Here is a 20,379-nt window from a genome sequence, read left to right on the forward strand (position 1 = left end):
ACGCGGCAAATGTTGTCCATCCATATATTCTGCCTACTTCTTTTCTTTGCGTTTAAGCCATAAAAAAAGACTTGCCCTCCAGAGGAAATTGATGAACAAGTGACAAATTACATGACATTAAAAACGCACATTTCTTCTCTAGAGGGATTTTTTTGTTGTTAATTCCTTCATTTTGACCATGTAGATATGTGTGAACTCTTTGAACCCTTTGAATAGATGTATATCCTTGGTATTAACTTTGTCCATTAGTGTAATCATTTGAGAACTGAATATGAATATTTTACAACCATTTAAAACAATGACTGCAACACTCAAAATCAAAAAAAAAGAAAAAAAAAAAGAAAAGTACAAGCTTACTTAATTTACAACTTCTTTTTTTGTTGAAATTTTTCATAACAAAATGTAAAAAATATTTCATGTTTGTTTTAAAACATTTTACAGTCTTTGTACAAGTTCATCAAATAATGAAGGAAATACATTTGATAAATACCAGGGCTGGGCTCACTCACCTATTTATTCTTTTAGGTTATGGCTGTTATATATAAAAAAAAAAAAAAAAAAAGGAGGAAAATATTTCAAAAGAAAAATTAGACAAAAATATTGAAAAGATGGCTTTAGAGACATGCACTCTCAAACTAGCCTGTACAGTCTTGATGAAGAAATATCCCTCTGCCAAAAACCTTTAAAAAAAAGGGTACAAAAAGGGACTATGTTTTTTCATTTTTTTCTTTTTTAAAAGCATTCAATTAATAAATAACATACTATAAAAACATTATAAAAAAAAAAAAAAAAAAAAAATCGGTAAGAAGACCTAAAAAGGTATGTGATGGAAATCTTTGTTTCCTCATGATTTCAAGACAGCGATGCTAAAATGACCAGGTCCCATCATCACATTTCATTTGAGTAAAACAGAAGAGCAAAAGATATTATCTACACTTTCCTGTATTCCCCCCCCCCACAAACACATTTCACAAGCTTTTAAAGCCTCTCATTATTGCCCCACAAATGTAAAAAATAAAGAAAAAAGGTTGCAAACTCATTTATCTCACCAGTACATTTCATTGCTGTCACGCTGAAGCCTGTAAAAAAATAGTTGGGCTAGTTTAAAAACAAAAACAACAACATTATACAATACTTTATGTAACAAGATGGATGTCCGGGATGTCAAGTACAATGTGTATAATGTGTCTTCTGATGACGATCCTATTTGGGTAACGGCGGCAGTGGGGGAGGCGGTTCTGAAGGGAGGGGCGGGGGCCTGGAGTTGCTCCCTCTGGAGCCGCCGCTGTAGCGGTACTCCCCGTATTGGGATCTGTAGTCAAACATGGACGGCTGGGACGGCTGGACCCCCTGCGCGCTCAGAAGCGAGTTCAGCATTTCAAACGTGTCCTGGTACTCGTTTGACTGGGCCCCGCCGGCCGCGCCGTGCCCGTTAGTGTCCGTCTTGTCGCCCTTGGAGTGCGGATAGATCCCTGGGTGGTGGGGGAGGCCCAGGGCGGGGAGAATGTCAGGGCCGTGGCCCAGAGTTTGCCCAGAGGAGGAAGAGAGGGACGGCAGCTGGTAGGGATTCCTGGAGGACTTGCTGGCTTTAGAGGCAGGGTGGGGGCCTGCCGTGGGCTCTTGGGAGTGCGTCCGCTTGCGCGACGCGGACGACGACGACGAAGAGCTGGTTCTAGAAGAGTCGCTGGGGACTTTTTTGCTGCCTCCGACAGCCCCACTGGAGCCAGACGAATGTTTGTGCGAAGAGGAGAGCGAGGCACCCGTGGAGGAGGAATGGTGGTGGTGGTGGTGATGGTGGTGGTTAGACCGCTCCCTGTGCTTGTCCCTGCTCTTGCCCTCCTCTCCCGAACTCCCCCTTTGCTTCTCAGGCACTCGTATTCGGACTTTGATGTCCTGTTCCTGACCTCGGGCGCCGCCACTATGGCCGCCGCCGCCTCCCCCAGCTAGGGGTAAGCGCATTTTGAGAGAGGTCCTCTCGTGCCTCTCCTTCTCCAGGGGGATTTTCAGAATTATGGGCGACGGGTTGTCGGAGGAGGAGGAGCTGGACTGCTGGTGGTGATGCGGCTGCTTCTCCTTCCTCTGCTGCTGCTGACCAATGAGAGCCTGGGCGGCGTTGGCGTAGTCCCTCTTCACGCTGGCCTCCATGTTCTCGAGCTTCCTCTTCTGGGCAGCCAGGACGTCGGCGTTCTTGGCCCGGTACTCGCTCAGCGACACCTTAGCTGGGACGTGAACGTCGTTGGGCTGCTGCTCGGTTCCGGCCTGGCCTTTGCCACTCCAAGTCGCGGCGCTGCCAGACTCCCCCCGGTCCTTGTCGCCGACGGACGAGGAGGAGGAGGCGGCGGAAGGCGGAGCAGAGAGGCTCATCAAGCCTGCCACGGTGCTCTCCGACGAGGCCATGGAGATCATGCTCATCATGGTGTCCCTCTGGTCCCCCTCCTCCTGGACTTTTGGCTTGGCTTTTGGGGTCTGCCCTCCAGCCTGGCAGCCCAGAAAACAGACAGACAATCACAGCAAAGTCAGTTACCAATAAATGGCCACACAATGCAGGATGTCTTGGCCCTACTCTGTAGGTTACAAAGAAGCAATGGACGAAAAAATTAAAATAAAAATCTGTACCTTCCAGTTGCGAATCCGTTTCAACCGGCTGGGTGTTTTCTCCAGAATCTGCAGGAACTCGTGTGTGAGCTCTGAAAGAAGTGAAGACAAGATCAGCAGGAGAAAGTTAAAATGCTTCAGATTAAGTAAACGGATGTATGACTTTGTAGCTCCTTTTTTCTTTTTTCTCTCTACCTATACTTGAAACAAACTCAACTACCAGATTGTTTACGGCACGTACCATCCAGCAGCTCGAGGGTAACTGTGGGATCGACATACTCCCACCAGTGTTTGCCGTCTGTGGACACGGGGATCTCCCAGTTGGACCATTTGCAGGCGAGATGGATGCACACGCAGGCCACAACCGGCGGACTGTACTGCAGGCAGAACGTGGTCAAGTGCAGACTACGTGGCAGGATACATCCCATAAGGCAATACAAAAAAAACAGAAACGGGAGGGGGAGAGGAAAGAGAGCAGACATATTGAGTTAGAGGATTATACACAATAAGCGCAAAAAGCATATGAAAACATGCTGCACTATTTCACTGTTCATATCAAATTACAGAAGCTTATGTTTAACAGTGAACTGTGAATATACCTGTTAGTGGCCATAAAGTATGACGTTTGAGCAAGATCCTTACTCGCTGGAACAACAATAGAACAAAAAAACACACTTAAAACCTGCGAGTTAGCCGCAGAACACGCACACTTCATACGATGCTGAAATATACAAAACGGAATGTAGCTAAATTGAAGAGCTGGTGCTCACCTCTGACGAGCTGAGTGCACTTGACAACATGAGTATGAGGATGGTCAATGGTGATTTCAAAAGCTGTAATCAAAAAAAGGGACAAAAAGAAACAAGTCCTGATAAATGAAACGCAATAGTCAGACTAACATATGCACCAAACAGATTTCAATCAAGTCCCTGAAAGCCAGAAAATGTATACGGTTATACACCAGACTAAGTGTTGCAGAGAATATACGTGGAATAGCACTTTGCATGGGGTCTTCCAATAACATCCTGGACGATATGAAAACAAAAGATGAATGTGAAAAACATTTAAAAAAGGCATGCCGTTACACTCCCCCCCCCCCCCCCCCTCCGCCCCAAACGTTTGGTGTGTTGCATGACGCCGAATCTTGTTTAAAAAGTAAACACACAATTTGGGGTTTTCAAATAAAGCCACCGTTATCTTCTTCAACCGTCTACAAGGTTGAAAACTCGGGAGCGGATTAAGCCTGGCTGTAGCGAACATGCTAAAAGCCATCATTTGTGATGAAGCAATTCCTCACATGGTCCTCAAACGCGTGGCTTAAACTTATGTAGACAAGAAACAAAGAGGGAAATGTAAAAAGTTATGGACATAATAGAGACAAAAGCGGAAAACGCTGTAATGCAACAGTGGGTAAGCGCTGCTAATGTGAAGCGCGAGCGTCTCTTTCCTGCGCTGCTAACCGCATATGGGCTTTCTGTGGACAAAAGTAAAACAGGTTAGCACAATTTTTATGATCACATGTGTTTCTGGAGGGGAAATCAAAAGGGACCCAGTTCTTCCTTCCCAACTTACCCAAGGTCTGGAGTATTATGCTCTCAAGAATGACCAGGTCTTGGGCTTGTTGCAGGTAGGCCTGAAGTTGAGAGGACAGGCACATTACTCACTTGGAGGCCTCTATCCGTTTGTCAAACACATTAACCCTACCTTTCACGTAGAGCTGAAGACGCCTCACAGATAAGTATTGAGACGATTACAAGCTACACAGTGAGTACAGATGCTTTTTGGTTTTACAGCAGCTAAAAACAAAAAAATCACATTACCAGGAGTGACTCGGAACATACACAGACAGTGGGAAGCATGTTTGTCTTTTGCTCTCTTGACCAATGTATCAAGAAGGAACAACACCTGTGGTAGGGGTAGGCGATCTAGCCAAAAAAATAATAATGTCACAATATCACAGTCTACTTAATTCGCAATCACGATCCATGATCTAAATTGCAACATTTTATCTCAATTTTAAAATGCCTTGTAGACTGTAGGCAGACTTGAAATAGCCTATGCATTTCTCCATTTGCACCATTAAATCACAATATTGCATTGAAGATACTACACAGAAAAAAAAAAAAAAGAATTAGTAATCACAAAAGAGAAGATGCTGCACAAGTTTCAAAATGGTGATTTAAACCTGTGTTGGAAACGGAAGCCAGAAGATAACATAGCCACAAAAACACTTTCCAAGAACTCATAACTCAAATAGAAAAAGTAGCAAAATGTAAACACAAAACAACAACAAAACAACAAAAACATGTTTTTTTTGTCAATGATAACCGTTTTGATTTTGTCTCAGAGGGCTCTGCCACTCGGAGTGAAATATTCTTTTAGGGATAATCTCCTCATCCGCCATTCCGCTAGCTGTAACTCACATTGCGTTGTTGACATTACTTCAACCAAGAAAGAGCCATGTGAAGTAATTTGTCCAATCAGCACAGCCATTTCAGGGTTTCCTGCAGCACTTCGCAGTTAAGGCGGCCGCCTAAGCGACACACGGCTGCCGCCTTAACTACGTCGTCAAAAGGTGGAGACAGGCTCGGACATAAACGCCACGGGCTGCTGTGGACTTGTCAGCCTCGCAAGCGGTTTTAGGAAAGTGGCTGCATGTGTCCGACAATGCACCGAACATTAACCGGTACAAGCCCACAGCTGCCCGCGGACAGAGTGCGGAGAATGTGTCAGAGCCCCCCGGACAGGTGAACTAATAGCAATACTACAGAGCGCAGATCTTAGTCAATGAGGTTGTGTGAAGTTTGGAAACAGAAGTAGGAGGGCATTTAAGGGGGCATTGCCTGAAAAATAGATTGCGGGCGCATTTAAGACTTATCATGATCTAAAAATCAGTCAGACCGCCCACCCTTTACCTGAGGTAACTCAAAACAAAAGACCTCCTCAAGCAATTGTACCCAGTTCAAATGCAATTTGACAAGCAAGACTAAAGAAGAAAGAACTGTTAACTGATCGCCAAAATACATTTCATACATAAGCATCAGCATCAAAGCTGCCTCTAAAAAAACATCTCATCTAAAGAAAACAAAATTGTGACGTGAGCATCACAAATTCAAGCAACATAAAATGCAGTAGCTTAAAAAGACAGCCCTCTTGATTTAAAGTCAAAGTGCTTATATAAATAAATACCTGAACATGTGTATTGTTTACTGTATGCACCTTATACGCCAAAAGGAATTCCTTGCAAACGTCTTTGGCTATAAATCTGGTTCTGATTAAGCCGTAGTATTGTGGAGATTGAATCACTATCCCATAAGGTAAGCTCAGGAGGAGACAGAGCCCAATTGCAGGCGATTGTAACTACAGGCCAACACTTACATCACTGCGTACATCTGGTGGAGGATCCTGAGGATCGAGGCATGCATGGGCCACCTTGATAACATGTTCCAGCTTCCGGGGCTGCTCCTCGACCTTCGCGGCGAGGAAGAGTGCGGCGGGAGATATGACCTGGTGAGGGGTAAACCAAAATAAGTCCATTAGTTGATTCACACAAGTTAACAAGACCGTGGTAACTGGGACTTCAGGTGCCAAACAATACTTACATTTCTGTGAAATCTAGTGAATGACTGGACCATGTAGAATCGATGCATGTACACAATGGCTGTATTAATTGTAAGTTGGGACCTGATACATGGCATTTAAGGACAATGTAGCAAACAGTACTAACAGATCACAACACATGCATTGACTGTATATCGCGCATATAACTGGGACCATTGGGTCTACATGTCAAATAACACAAAGTAGCAATAATTAATGCGTTATAAAACTCAATATCACATCAGTGGCAGGGTAACTGAAACCCCAGCTAGCTTCGCACGTCAGTCAAGATGTTAGCCGGAAGCAGTTTTTGTACATATAAAAGGGTAGAGTCTAAAGATAAAACATGTAAACACTTAAACACACGAATAACTCAACGTTTCTTAAGCTCGTTGTGCCACTGTAGCTACACCTTTCTTCACTAACATTAACAGTAAGGGACAAGAGAGCTAATGCTAACGTCGTGAAGGCCCGCCGAACAAACAGGCCTTCGTGGCCCCGGTTTAGCCTACTACGCCGCTCTCAGATAACGCTGGCACGCTAACGTTACCGTAGTGAAATCACAAACCACCGTCTGAAACAAATAGAAAACATATAAACACGTATAAAGCCTTCGAACTAAACACAACAGCAGCCACTAGCCATGCTTTCCGCCTAACCGGTTTCACGAGAAGCTAAACTTCGCTAGCTAGCTAGCTAACAAGCTAGCTAATGTTGCTAGGTGAACCGCAAGTCGTCCCCCGACAAAAGATACACATTGAGCCGCTGTCCCATGTCCTGGAGCAGGTTCGCTGCCTGTTGTCTGTAGGACAGTTCCTTGTCAGGATCAAGTCCAGCTCGCCGAGATGGGCTGTTGTCGATCTGTTGCCGTGTGTAGTACCATTTGTTATTACAGCTTACAGGGAGAGAACTTAACGAAGCCGCCATCACTGACAAGGACGATAGTTTAAAATTTCTGCGCGTCACAGGAACATACGTCACACTGGGTATTAACGTTGGCGTAATTCCATTAATGACCAGCAGGGGTCACCAAAACAACCCAGATGATTTATAGCTAGCTAGATAGATAGATAGATAGATAGATAGATAGATAGATAGATAGATAGATAGATAGATAGATAGATAGATAGATAGATAGATAGATAGATGCAATATCAGTAAAAAAAAATAACAGCAATAAAGTAGCAAAATATAATAAGTGGACAGACTAAACGGTTGAACGGTGAAAGTATTTCACATAGGAAATAATGCTAGGGGCGGCTGTGGCTCAGGTGGTAGAGAGCGGTCGCCTACCAATCAGAAGGTTGTCGGTGCGATCGCTGGCCCTGCAGTCCCATGTCGAAGTGCCCTTGGGCAAGACGCTGGTGCTGCGCCATCGGTATGTGAATGTTTATCTGATGAGCAGGTATGGCACCTTGTATGGCAGCCTCGGTCACAGTGTATGAAATTTCAAACCTCTAATATTGACTGTTGATTTATGTCTATCCTACTGTCCACTTTATATAATGCCTAAATTTAATGCTTTTTTTTTTTACTTTATCCTTGCACTGCTATAACGTTTTTATGTTACTATGTCTGCATTCATTGCACTATTGGACTTATTTGCACTACCACCATGACACACACTCTCATAGAGCACCTTCCCTGCCCTGCCCATCCCTTAGTACATTTATGTGGATTTTCTTATTTAGCATCTTTTCTTTTATTGTCCATATTATTCATGTTGATTTATTTGTTTTTGTTATTTTCTATTTTAACCCTGTTTATGATGTATGTGTATGTTGTGTGTGATGTCTTTAAGCTACTGGGACCTTGAATTTCCCCTTGGGGATCAATAAAGTATATCTATCTATGATTGCGCGTGAATGGTGCCCATACTATGTAAAAGCGCTTTGAGTAGTCGTTAAGACTAGAAAAGCGCTATATAAATATAATACAGTCTGATATTGCAGTTTAGTAAACATTGATATTGCTGGAGTAAGTTGTCAGTTTTGGTATGTGCGGTCTACAGCAGGAAGTAAGAACCTGCAGTAACTATACTTCAACATCTGGGCTCACAATAACTCACTGGGATGTTCAGTATGAATCCCCCCCACGCCAAGTTTCAAGTCTCCATAAGCAAATTGCAAGTCTTTCAGGATCTTATCAGACAAAATTCAATCCTTGAATGTTTTTGCATCCGCCAAGTCCGTTAGTTTTTTAACTCAAATCTGAAAATCTTAAGTCTACACCTCTGTAAATCCAAGAGACCACAGCAACTCTACTGATTGCAGTCCAGGGGAAACTGTATGTCCCATAAATAAGAATCCTCTCTCACTGGACTACTTTGTTGGGCATTTTCACTTCCATAGCACAACAGCAATTGGATTTCCAATGTGGTAATGGTACTATTTGTATCATTTAATTGTTCTGTGACAAAAGACTATAAAAACATGATTATAGAACCCCTGACACATTTTTTATGAATGATACCCGTAAGGTCTGTTCATCATAGGTTAACTGGTTATAGGTATTAATGTCCACAATACCAATAGGACTTTTCCAGACATTATTCGTCGTACTGAGGAAAATAATACAGGTGACTTATTATGAAATATGTTCACTAGAAAAGGCTCCCCTCCCGTCAAGTCATGATACAGATTAAAAAAACAACAACCAAGATATCAAAAAATTTAAAACAATTTATTTTAAACCACAAAATGTTATAAAATGGACAGATAACTGAAGCAGTGAACCAATGCTATCCCAAAGAGAAAACACAGAAATAATAGGCTGTTAAATCAAAAGTACAGTTAAATACTCACAGTAAATGCAAATAAGTGAGTTCAATCATTTCAATGGATTTGATTGCATTACTTACCAATAAACAGAAATACAGGATTTATTTTAATCTTTTGACTACTTTATACGTTTGCTGTTAAACTTGACTTTGATTTTCTTGGTCTTTAAAAGGAATGTATTACACATTTTTATATCCACGGCTCAACGTTTTCAATTTCCGTGTTTGCATGTCATAGAATGAGGATATTTTTAGATACCAGGTTGTATTTTTTTACTTCCTGCAAACGTTGATACAATTTGTTTCCATTCTTATCTCTATCCAACAGGTAATTACCTCACTGGGTTCTGACCTGCTTGTCTTAGTTATAACTGCAATAGCCTATTCAAAGTAATGCGCTCACCAAAAAGTTCCCAAAATGTTCAAATCTAGATTTAAGACCACTTGTACCAAGCAAAGATTTCGACCCTTCACGCTCCCCTGTAGCTGCTTTACAGTCAACGCATTCCTCGCTTCGACTTGCTCCCATTTTCGGCTTGATTTGGGAAATTCCGAAGGGTTGAAAGCACCATTTTGATTTAAGATTATACAGCAAGAAATGAAAATTATTTCCCCCAAACAGCTGGCAGACTTGATTCATGGACTTAAATGCAGCGTGGAGAAAGCAGTGAACGAAAAGGAAAAGAGGAGTAAAACAAAACCTCTGTTACAGAGAAGCTAATATTGCTGCCCATGCATTTTAGAAAACACTCCCCCAATTCCTTAATAAAAGTAACGGAAACTGTAAAAGAACATGCTCGAAAGCCTCCCGGGACTGAGAAAATGATGCCCCAGTAAATAATAAATAGGTGGTTTGAATGAAATGCTTTTTCTATTTTACATTATCCACCGATGTGAGGCTCAGGAAATAACTGGGAGCTATTTCCTATTTGTTTGTATTTCAAACATGTCATCCCGCTGTTCCTCTGCCCATTACCATTATCAATTAAAAGGCATAAAATGTAAAAAAATAAAATAAAATTATCCAACTGACCCATTTATCTTTGCATTTAATTATACTTTTGATTTACAGGAATCCCATTAGTGACATGTGTCATATTCAGGGATCTCTGTGTTGTGCAGTAATGAAAATGCTTTACAAAAAAAAAAAAAAATACAGGCTCTAAAAACATTATTCACTCTTTCCAAATCTTTCAGCCCGCTTCATTTTCTTTGCCTGTAGAAAATAAAAAAAAACATTATTACACAATCACTCCTCATTACCACAGGTCTTTTTATGTTCAACTCAATCCATCGTGATCAAATATAACTGACCGCTATTGTTTAACAAATAATACATGCATTTGTGTTAAAAAAAAGAAAAAAAAAAAAAAAAAGATTCACCTCGACATCGGCTGAAACAGCTACGCCTGCAGCTGCTGTGACCCCAAACCTCTCCTTCCTCTTTTTCAGCTTTTCATCCTCCTCAATCTGGAAAGAAAACCCCAAAACGTAAGACTCAAAAATGCAGGAAAAAAAAATATGCAAACATGTGAAAAATGTCAACTTAAAAAGGGGTAGTTCCACCCCGAACTGAAGCTCACCTTTTGTGAAACGGACGAAACATTCATGCCAAATCGTTCTGCTCTCTTCTTCAGCTGATCGACGTTCACCTTTGCAAGACATAAAAAAACATTCAGATTAACATTGTCTCGTTAAGTGGAGGAATTAAAGAAATGCATCAACGGAATGATTCCAACACTTACAGGAGCTTTGCTGTTGGCAACGGCGCCTGTTTGGGAGATACATTCATTAAATTGCGGGGTGAGAAGTAGCAGGTAGAAAACAGTGAAACCTTTAGCATTAAACGTGAAACGTGTTAAAGCTATGTGTTGCCAAAAGCATTAGAATATAGGATCAGCGTTTCCTTTATGTGGATTTTGTAGTGGCGGCCCGCCGTGGCAAAATTTCTGCCGCCACGGTATCAGAAATGAGCCTGGTCCTACCAGACTCTGGTACATTAGCCTGGTCCTACCAGACTCTGGTACATTAGCCTGGTCCTACCAGACTCCGGTACATTAGCCTGGTCCTACCAGACTCCGGTACATTAGCCTGGTCCTACCAGACTCCGGTACATTAGCCTGGTCCTACCAGACTCTGGTACATTAGCCTGGTCCTACCAGACTCTGGTACATTAGCCTGGTCCTACCAGACTCCGGTACATTAGCCTGGTCCTACCAGACTCCGGTACATTAGCCTGGTCCTACCAGACTCTGGTACATTAGCCTGGTCCTACCAGACTCTGGTACATTAGCCTGGTCCTACCAGACTCCGGTACATTAGCCTGGTCCTACCAGACTCTGGTACATTAGCCTGGTCCTACCAGACTCCGGTACATTAGCCTGGTCCTACCTGACTCCGGTACATTAGCCTGGTCCTACCTGACTCCGGTACATTAGCCTGGTCCTACCTGACTCCGGTACATTTCATCTGTACAGAGTCTGGCCACTCTCCATTGAGTTAAAGTGCCCATATCATGAAAAAAGAAAATCACTTTTTTCTGGGATTGGGGGTGTTATTTTGTGTCTCTGGTGCTTCCACACACATACAAACTTTGAAAAAAAAAATCCATCCATGCTGTTTTGAGTGAGATACGGTTTCTGAATGTGTCCTGCCTTCAGTCTCCTGGTGAGCTGGTCAAAATCTGCACAGCTTTCTACATCACTAGCCGAAATGGTGGCTAACCACAACCGTTAGCATGCTAGCGCTAGCATGCTACCTCATTCTCAATGGCAAAGCACTGCTACAACACACACACACGTTCACCATAATCTACAAAAGAACTACTTACATGTGCGCCCTCGTTTAGAAGAAGTCTCCCAGCTAATCCTGCCTTGTAACTGACCGAAGTTGGAGAAACAGCCTTTCTTTTACTGTCTATGGAGCTAGCTGACATGATCTACATCTGAGCTACTGCGCATGTGTGAGTGCAATCAAAGATAGTACAGAAGAAGAGGTCTCACTCTGTAGTTAAAACAGCGACCTGAACACAAGGTGAAAAGAGGATCTGCAGCAGTGAGAGAGAGCTGTGCAGTACAACAAAAACATGGTGTTTTTTGAAAATTAAACAATGTAAACCTATTCTGGTACAACCTTAAAATACAATTATGAACCTGAAAATGAGCAGAATATGGGCGCTTTAACCTCTTTGAAGGCGGGTACTTTGTTGAAGTTTAAAACTATTGGATCTGCCCAGAGCTACTCTGGATCTGCCATAACCAATCACTAACGTTTGGTTGTGACGTATGTCACGCGCATATGCAACAAGAGGGGAGACCGACAACAACTATCGGCTTGTATTTAGCATTAGCATCGCTAGCGTTCGCCATAGCCAACTCCTTCACCACTAACGGACCGAGCAAGAAAATCTAACTTTTCCCGAACCCCATGGGGAGGAGGGACACAACATCATGGTCATCAACAAAACTCATCAAAGATTGTTCTTGCTCTGGCTTTAACTTCTGGATATTCTGCGGTGTTGCCACAAACGGACCCAATGGCTTCGCTCGCATCTTTCTAGCGCGCGTCCTCAACGTCATCGTTCTCAGCCAGTACCTCTGTTCGCTGATTGGACCACCAAATATTTGGCCGGAGAAAACCCAAGACTATACCGCGAACCCAGACGGAGTACTGAAGGGAAATGAAAATTGAGCGGAAGTCCGTAGGAGGGCGGAGCCAGGCTAATCAGAAATAGGGCAGACGCACAATGCAGTCACTGCTAAAAAAAAAAAATATATCCTAAAGGAAACAGTGAGGATGCTGTCATGTCACATTCTAGCAACTTCAGACTAGTGAAAGTCAGTTTAGTAAAAGAGCAAAGGGTGACAACCGACCTGGAGCGGGACTGGTATTCTCTGTGGATTCACCAAACCTGAAGAAAAGGATAATAATCATTTCAACATGGTGAAGTACATGTAGTCATAGCATAAATCCAATTTGTACCAACTACTTGGGTATTATTGTCAGAGATTTGGCCAACATTTCTATCAGTTATGATAACTGGACTAATTACTGATGCAGTAATGTGTAGGGCATAGACTTTTATTTTAAAGGTCCCATGACATGGTGCTCTTTGAATGCTTTTATATAGACCTTAGTGGTCCCCTAATACTGTATCTGAAGTCTTTTATATAGGCCTTAGTGGTCCCCTAATACTGGATCTGAAGTCTTTTATATAGACCTTAGTGGTCCCCTAATACTGTATCTGAAGTCTTTTATATAGACCTTAGTGGTCCCCTAATACTGTATCTGAAGTCTTTTATATATACACCTTAGTGGTCCCCTAATACTGTATCTGAAGTCTCTTTTATATAGACCTTAGTGGTCCCCTAATACTGTATCTGAAGTCTCTTTTATATAGACCTTAGTGGTCCCCTAATACTGTATCTGAAGTTTATTTCCCAAAATTCAGCCTTGGTGCAGAATTACAGCCACTAGAGCCAGTCCCACAATGAGCTTTCCTTAGTATGTGCCATTTCTGTGGTTATTGAGGAGGAGAGAGGAGAGGGGTGCAAAGTGGAGGGTGGGGGCGTGGCCTTGACCAACTGCCACTTTGCTTGTTTGAAAGCCATGATGTCTCTCTCTCATGGGCGGCAAAGCAGAGAAAGGGGAGGTAACCTTGCTCCTTATGACCTCACAAGGAGAAGATTCCAGATCGGCCCATCTGAGCTTTCATTTTCTCAAAGACAGAGCAGGATACCCAGGGCTCGGTTTACACCTATCACCATTTCTAGCCATTGGGAGGCCATAGGCAGGCTGGGGGAATTCACATTAAAAAACCTCATAAAGTGACATTTTCATGCCATAGGACCTTTAAAGTGTACAGGTTCAAACATCTGGTGTAATTTGTCATATTTTTCCTTCACTTGTCAATAATATATTTTTTGGGAGTGAAAATGTTGTAGGGTAGAATACGTACACCTCCCAGGAGAAGAGAATGCTAAACTCATTTTAATTCATGGGTCCAATACTCATTGATCTCAAGTGGGCCAGACCAGTAAACCACTCCAGAAACTTAATCTGCCACAGAGTTTCTCGTCAGCTTGATGTTGACAAACGACGGCGTTCTAAGGCCATTGTAAGAAAAAATAATGTTTCGGACTCAGGAGAGAGGGTTAATATTCTGAGAGAAAAAAAACAAAAACTCAGAAATTCTAAGATTAAAGTCGTAAATTTACGAAAATAAGAACTCAAATGAATAATAAACCCACAGTCACTGGCTTAACAAAAGAAAAAAACGTCATTAAAACCACTGATCTGAGATTAAAGTGGTAAATTTGGAATTGGAATTAATTACTTCTCTGCGTATGTTTGACACCCCTGCTTTAAATCACGTAGAGTGAATGTAGTGATTTATTTTACACGTTGGAGCTAACATTTAATTCTTTTCAAGCATAAATGTTAATTAAGTTGTTGTGGAATGAGTGAGGCAGGGCTGCTGTGTAGCTTCTGTTGAGACCATGTTGACAATGACCTGTTTACGGTATCCCAGGAGAGACCCTGTGAACGCTTTGTTTCTGTATGTCTGTAAGAATATTTGGGTTATTTATTCATATCTTTTTGTAATATAATGTGCTTTCTCTCGCCCAGATCATATAATCTAAAACCACTTAAAACTGGACACACTCAACGAATGCCTCCATGCAGAGGAAAAACAATGTAGCTACTACGTTAAGTATGTTGGGTCAAAGTTGAACCAGATCATCATTCAGTGATGTTGCTGCATTGCCTAATCAAACGAGTGAGTGCAATGTTATCGTAACTTATATGAACGATGGCCAAAACCACTTAAATAAAACTAAGTAGCCTTTAAAAGGTCATTTAGAGGAGGAGCCTGGTGAAGTCTTACCTTGCTGCACGTATGGCCTTTTTGCTCTCTGCTGTTGCAGGCAGGTTGAAACGTTCAGCTCTTTTTTGTAGTCTCTGCTCAACAAAAGATTAAAAAAAAAAAAAAAATCAGAACACAAGCTGCTGGTGGAGGTGTTGGTACTGCTGATGAATATTTGCAAAAGGTGTAATGAATCTAATCTATTATTAGGAGTTTGAGGGTTTCACACCCTCACACACTTGCCAAGAGCTCTGAAAGTCACTTTGTATTGAACTTCTTGTTCAATACATACTCCTTTGAGCGCCCATATGTCACACATCGCACACGCGACATTGATTACACCGAATTAAGGCTTCCAATCAAACTATTAGTGTATACAAACGTGTCATACGTACTTCACCAGAAGATGACGGAGGAGCTATTTTCACCACCTTCTTATCAGCAGGTCTGAAAGAAGAAAAAAAAACATGAAAGGAAGTGGAGTGACTACAGATTGATTGCTGGGGAAAACTAATGACCCAGTATAAACTGGTTTATCAACCTGGGGCTGACCATGTGGGACATTTCTACACCAAACCTGACCAATAATACTCCACAAGTGAAGCCATTTAGACCTGATGTACGCATATTGGGCATGACATAAAATTCAGCCACATAGCCTAATCCTGGGTTCGAGACTTTTAAACATTACTACCTCAAATAATTTAAATAGTGGGGCATTTTGGCAAATGTGCTTAGTTGCAGACAGTTTGGAGATGGTCATCTTATCTTAGCATAAAGACTGGAAGCAGGGGGAAACAGCTAGCCTGGCCTAGTACCTCTAAAGCTCACTAATTAACACGTTATATTTTGTTTGTTTGTGAATAAACTTACGGCTCGCACTCAGTAGACTCGGAATCCTTCTCGTCTTTTACATCGTTGGCACTCTCAACTTTAGGAAAGTCCTGAAAGGAAAACGGAAACATGCATCACCACTTCACAAAATGGTCTAACAAAGTCTGAAAGGGGAAGTGAAAGCGTTGACAAGCATTACCTCTGTATCCTCTGCCAGCACCTCATCTACATCCACATCTTCCTCTGTTGTTTGGATTATGGGATAGACATTTCACACCACCAGAAAGCAGAAAGAAAGAGGGCCGGACGGAGAGAGAGAAAAAAACATAACACAATCACAATAAGGAATCAATTTTTTTTTAATACAATGTCTAAATGTGAAGGATGTCGCCTCACCGTGCTCCTCCAGATAGGCTTGCAGTCGGGCAATGAGCTCTCCTTTGTTTCCCTTGGTGTCCAGACCTCGGGCCTCGCACTCCTGCCTCAGTTCAGCAAGCTAAAACAGCAGCAGCAGACGGAAACAGGGCTTTTATTACAACAAGCGCCATTTAACAACCTTGTCTTGCTGTTAACAATTTCCACAGAGCTCAACCGTGTGGTTCCGGAAGTATAAAAAAAAAATATATATATATCCCATTCATTTTTTCCATAAGGATTTTTAATATTAACCTTGATTACTAAACCACAACAAAGTCCATTCAGTGGCTGTTCTGGGGTTTTCAATCAGGTCAAGTGAGTATAAAAAAGTAGAATATTGCAACAACAAAAAAATGTGTAACGTACCATGAAATGGAAATACGTAACGTTGCATCAAAACTGTACTTAGTTTCCACCACTGCTAGGGAGTAGGAAGTGATAAAGTTCAGTAACTACTGTAGCTTTTTTAGTAGAGGATGTACAGTTTTCCAGACAGCTAGTAAACGCGACAACTTGAGCAACAGACGGTGTGTTCACGGACTAATGTTTGCATAACATGAACTGTACGACCGATTGAGGTCAAACAATGCTCGGTTACCTTTGTCGCTAATTTAATTGGACCTGGACAGAGTTGGCGGGACATTTTATATCCAACAGCAGGAGCTACTTTTACAGTTTTAATCAAATGTTACACTTCTATCGGTCAATTTAAACTCATTCCCAGCCGTTTATCAACCTTAATGGTTATGCATTTTGAACGTTTCTCCGTCCGGTTGGCTCGGTTAGCTTCGCAGCTGAATGAACACACGCCGGTCGTTAGCCTTCACCAACGGCGGACACATTTTATGCTTCAAACCGTTCAGTTATCCGTATCCTCGCTCTCTGGCATTACAACTAACAACGATTACAACATAATATGTATTAATAAAAACACCTAACTGTTTGTAATAAAAACATATTTATGGCACTACCAACCTTGAGTTTTTGCAGCTCAATCACTTCGGCCATCTTTCTTTGTTGATGTAGTACTTCCTCCAATCAAAGTGGAGCGGCTCTACTTCTGAACCCCTCCGCTCCCACTCCCTTTATTTCACAGCGCCGCCTGATGGACGGACTGGCGAACTGCAGGCGAGTGTGCGTTAAAGTCAATGGGCTACTATTAGTACGTTCATTTAATATAGCACCTTTTACAGAACAAAGTCACAAAGTGCTTCACAAGTAAAATTGTAAAAAAATAAATTAAAAAAATTCGACCAAAAACAGTAAATAAAAAAACAAGCAATAAAATAGAAATAAAAATAGTAAAATAAAACTTAAAAACTAACAAAATTGCAAACATGAGACAACGGCCAGTTTAAAGCTAAGTCTTCAGAGCCCACAGAATGTATGACAACACTTCAATGGCACGGCCACCTTTTGTAATTACTAATACAACAGGTCAAATGTAATGTAATGTAATGTAAAGTTAAATTTAATCTCATCTAATTTAAAAAGACCTGCATTCAAAATCGAACTCAAATTTAAGTAGTTAAAAGTATTTTTAGCAAAAAATTACAGAAGTTTAAAAGTAAGAGTACTTGACATACAGAACAAAGGTTTCTGTGACGGATATGAAGGGCGTAACTTTTGGGAGATCTCCACTTTTGAGCAAAATTGAAATTGTGAGCATATATTAGGGTTAGGGGTTGTAACGCAATTTTTGGTTTATTTTTTATAAGGGGTCACAGTTCTGTTCTTTTTTCTACACTCTGTGCAATAGATAACCTGACATGCTGATCAAACTGTTACCAAGACTCAAAACTTTAGCCATGTTTAATCTTTTATCACATATCTGATTCATCAGTCTATATGAGACGCCATGTCTAACAGTATATGGTCTGAACATACATGTTGAGGCCTGAAGGGAGTTAAAGGGTTCATGATGAAACAGGTCTGAACAGGATTTGCTGTGAATGCTGACATTGTTAACAAAAAAAATAGGTTTAAACAGTGTCACAAATTGGCACAAACGCAACAAAAAAACCTCTTAACAAAGTCACTTTTTAGTTCCTGGGGAGGTGGAGGGGGGGAGGGTGGGGGGAGGGGGTGGAGGGGGACAAAGCCGGATGAATTTAGGGAGTCACAAGTGCTTCAATAATCCTCATTAACGCTGCATTCCTCCTTTCTTTTCTTTTTTTTTTCTCTCTAAGCAGACTGTGTGACCTATTGTTCTAATGACACATAAATGAACAACTTCCTTTTACACTTTAATATTTCTGACATTATATTTCACCACAGCGTCATATTTAAGTATGTCGGCCAATATAACTTCTACAAATATAAAGTACTTTTTTTGTTGTTTTTGTTTTCACAAGGTGGATTTAATCATCGGTAGCAAGGTGAATTTCAGAGTAAATCTGCACTTAATTGGGAATAATTCGACGAGCAGCCCAAAATAGGTCAGCTGATTTTAGCAGAGATTTAGAGATATAACCATTCATATTGTATTCGAAAGCACGTGTTCTGTGGAATTGTCGCATAACACCCAAAAATTCACGACCCTGTAACCTCATGATTTAAATACAATCCTGTTGTATCGTGCTGATCTTTAAACAGTTTCATTAATAATTGCTGCCCCCCAAATGGATACATTTTTGTTGTCTTTTATTATTGTGACAGAGGCCTCCCAATATCGCCAAGATAATAAAATAAGATAGACTTTATACTATTTATCCCGAGGAAAATAGTTGTGCAGCAGTTACAAAGTAGGAAAGAGTGCAAATATACAGTATACATATATATCCAAATATAAAATATAAGTTATTGATGAGGTGCTATCCAAAATAAATAAATAAATAAATGAAATTTTATTAAAAATTATTATTTTCATGAGAAAATAATAATTACACAGGGTCGATGTTATTGCTGATACAACACAAATGTACACATACCGTAGAGATGATGTAGTGTGTATTCAGTGGTTGATGAAGTATTTATTTAAGTAAAAGTACCAATAGCACATTATGTAAAGTACTTTGTGCATGTCAAATTCCTGCATTAAGAATGTTACTTACGTAAAAGTACAGAAATATTACCAGCAAAGTGAACTTGATTATGCATATTACATCATTAATACTGACACATTAACGTGTACGCAGCATTTTTCATGTTTTAACTGATCTTTTGCATGTAAATGAATCGATTAAGTAACTGCAGTGTGGGAATACTTGTAGTGGAGTAAACAGTACAGAATATTCCTCTACAAGTATAAAGGGACATCAAATATACTTTGCTTATATTAAGTCAAATATAAGCCCAGTACTTGAGTAAATGTACTAGTTACATTCCACCACTAACTATATTGATATGTATATCACTGAGCTCAGCTATAATCACCGCTCAGAATGCTTTATGGATACCCTCAGGGAAATTGATATGTTGCAGTAGAAAGTTTTTTGGGGGTTTTAATCAACAGGACAGCTAAGTGAGAAAAGAGAGAAAGAGAGAAGACATGCAAGAAATCATCACAGGTCAGATTTGAACTCTGGACCTCTGCATCGAGGCACAAGCCTCTCAGTATATGTGCGCCTGCTCTACCCACTGATCCAACCCAGCCACTCAAATTTAAGGAAAATAATGAGAGTAAGAAAAAAGTAGTCAAAAAATATATGCTAAGGTTCATATGTGCTTATGTTTCTTAGAACTTTTTTTTCATTTGTTCAGTTCATGCACACTCGAGCGTGTCTCATGATCCAATCTGTTGCCATGCAAAAAGAACATGTGGACTTTTCACATTTCTTAAGTGATTATGTGTGTTTTTTTAATGTAAATGAATCGATTAAGTAACTGCAGCGGGGGAATACTTGTAGAGGAGTAAACAGTACAGAATATTCCTCTACAAGTATAAAGGGACATTAAAAATATACTTTGCTTATATTAAGTCAAATATAAGCCCAGTACTTGAGTAAATGCACTAGTTACATTCCACCACTACCTATACTGATACGTACTGTATGTCACTGAGCTCAGCTATAATCACAATCAGAATGCTTTATTGATCCCCTCAGGGAACAACTACTGCGGTTCATATGTGCATATGTTTCTAAGAAAGATTTTTCTTTTGTTCAGTTTATGCACACTCGAGCGTGTCCCATGATCCAATCTGTCCCCATGCAAAAAGAACATGTGTACGTTTTACATTTCTTACGTGATTATGTGTGTTTTTTTTTTCTTTCTCTACTGTATGTATGACTGTAATCCCAGAGACGTGCTTCTTTTTAAAAACTGTAAATACACAAATCAGTCCAGG

The 20,379-nt window shown here is 40.9% G+C and overlaps 2 protein-coding genes across 2 annotated transcripts; both read right to left on the minus strand.

Moving 5' to 3' along the window:
• Positions 1-581: 581 nt before the first annotated feature.
• On the minus strand, positions 582-7,156 carry ccnt1 (cyclin T1). Its single transcript, XM_039800405.1, has 9 exons — positions 6,950-7,156; positions 6,198-6,279; positions 5,974-6,102; positions 4,168-4,228; positions 3,366-3,428; positions 3,195-3,249; positions 2,837-3,000; positions 2,617-2,687; positions 582-2,478 (listed from the first exon to the last, which is right to left on the minus strand). The coding sequence occupies exons 1-9, from the start codon at positions 7,120-7,122 to the stop codon at positions 1,204-1,206; spliced, it is 2,073 nt and encodes a 690-aa protein (XP_039656339.1). The 5' UTR covers positions 7,123-7,156; the 3' UTR covers positions 582-1,203.
• Positions 7,157-10,003: 2,847 nt separating this feature from the next.
• LOC120558984 (SAP domain containing ribonucleoprotein) lies at positions 10,004-17,194 on the minus strand. Its single transcript, XM_039800406.1, has 11 exons — positions 17,067-17,194; positions 16,071-16,170; positions 15,874-15,917; positions 15,714-15,784; positions 15,236-15,287; positions 14,862-14,935; positions 12,847-12,884; positions 10,720-10,745; positions 10,558-10,626; positions 10,358-10,444; positions 10,004-10,190 (listed from the first exon to the last, which is right to left on the minus strand). Exons 1-11 carry the CDS (start codon positions 17,097-17,099, stop codon positions 10,146-10,148), a joined length of 639 nt encoding a protein of 212 aa, XP_039656340.1. The 5' UTR covers positions 17,100-17,194; the 3' UTR covers positions 10,004-10,145.
• Positions 17,195-20,379: the final 3,185 nt, after the last annotated feature.

Source organism: Perca fluviatilis, chromosome 5, assembly GCF_010015445.1.
Source record: "Perca fluviatilis chromosome 5, GENO_Pfluv_1.0, whole genome shotgun sequence".
NCBI lineage: Eukaryota > Metazoa > Chordata > Actinopteri > Perciformes > Percidae > Perca > Perca fluviatilis.

Excerpts from the sequence above, each read along its gene's own strand:
- ccnt1 (XM_039800405.1), bottom strand. The coding sequence starts at position 7,122 with ATGGCGGCTTCGTTAAGTTCTCTCCCTGTAAGCTGTAATAACAAATGG. Across the intron at positions 4,229-5,973 it reads CACCAGATGTACGCAGTGAT|GCCTACCTGCAACAAGCCCA; the intron begins GTAAGTGTTGGC and ends TCTCAACTTCAG. Across the intron at positions 3,001-3,194 it reads TACTTTATGGCCACTAACAG|TCTGCACTTGACCACGTTCT; the intron begins GTATATTCACAG and ends CCTGCCACGTAG.
- LOC120558984 (XM_039800406.1), bottom strand. The coding sequence starts at position 17,099 with ATGGCCGAAGTGATTGAGCTGCAAAAACTCAAG. Across the intron at positions 14,936-15,235 it reads CTCCGTCATCTTCTGGTGAA|AGACTACAAAAAAGAGCTGA; the intron begins GTACGTATGACA and ends TTTGTTGAGCAG. Across the intron at positions 10,445-10,557 it reads TTTCGTCCGTTTCACAAAAG|ATTGAGGAGGATGAAAAGCT; the intron begins GTGAGCTTCAGT and ends TTTTCTTTCCAG.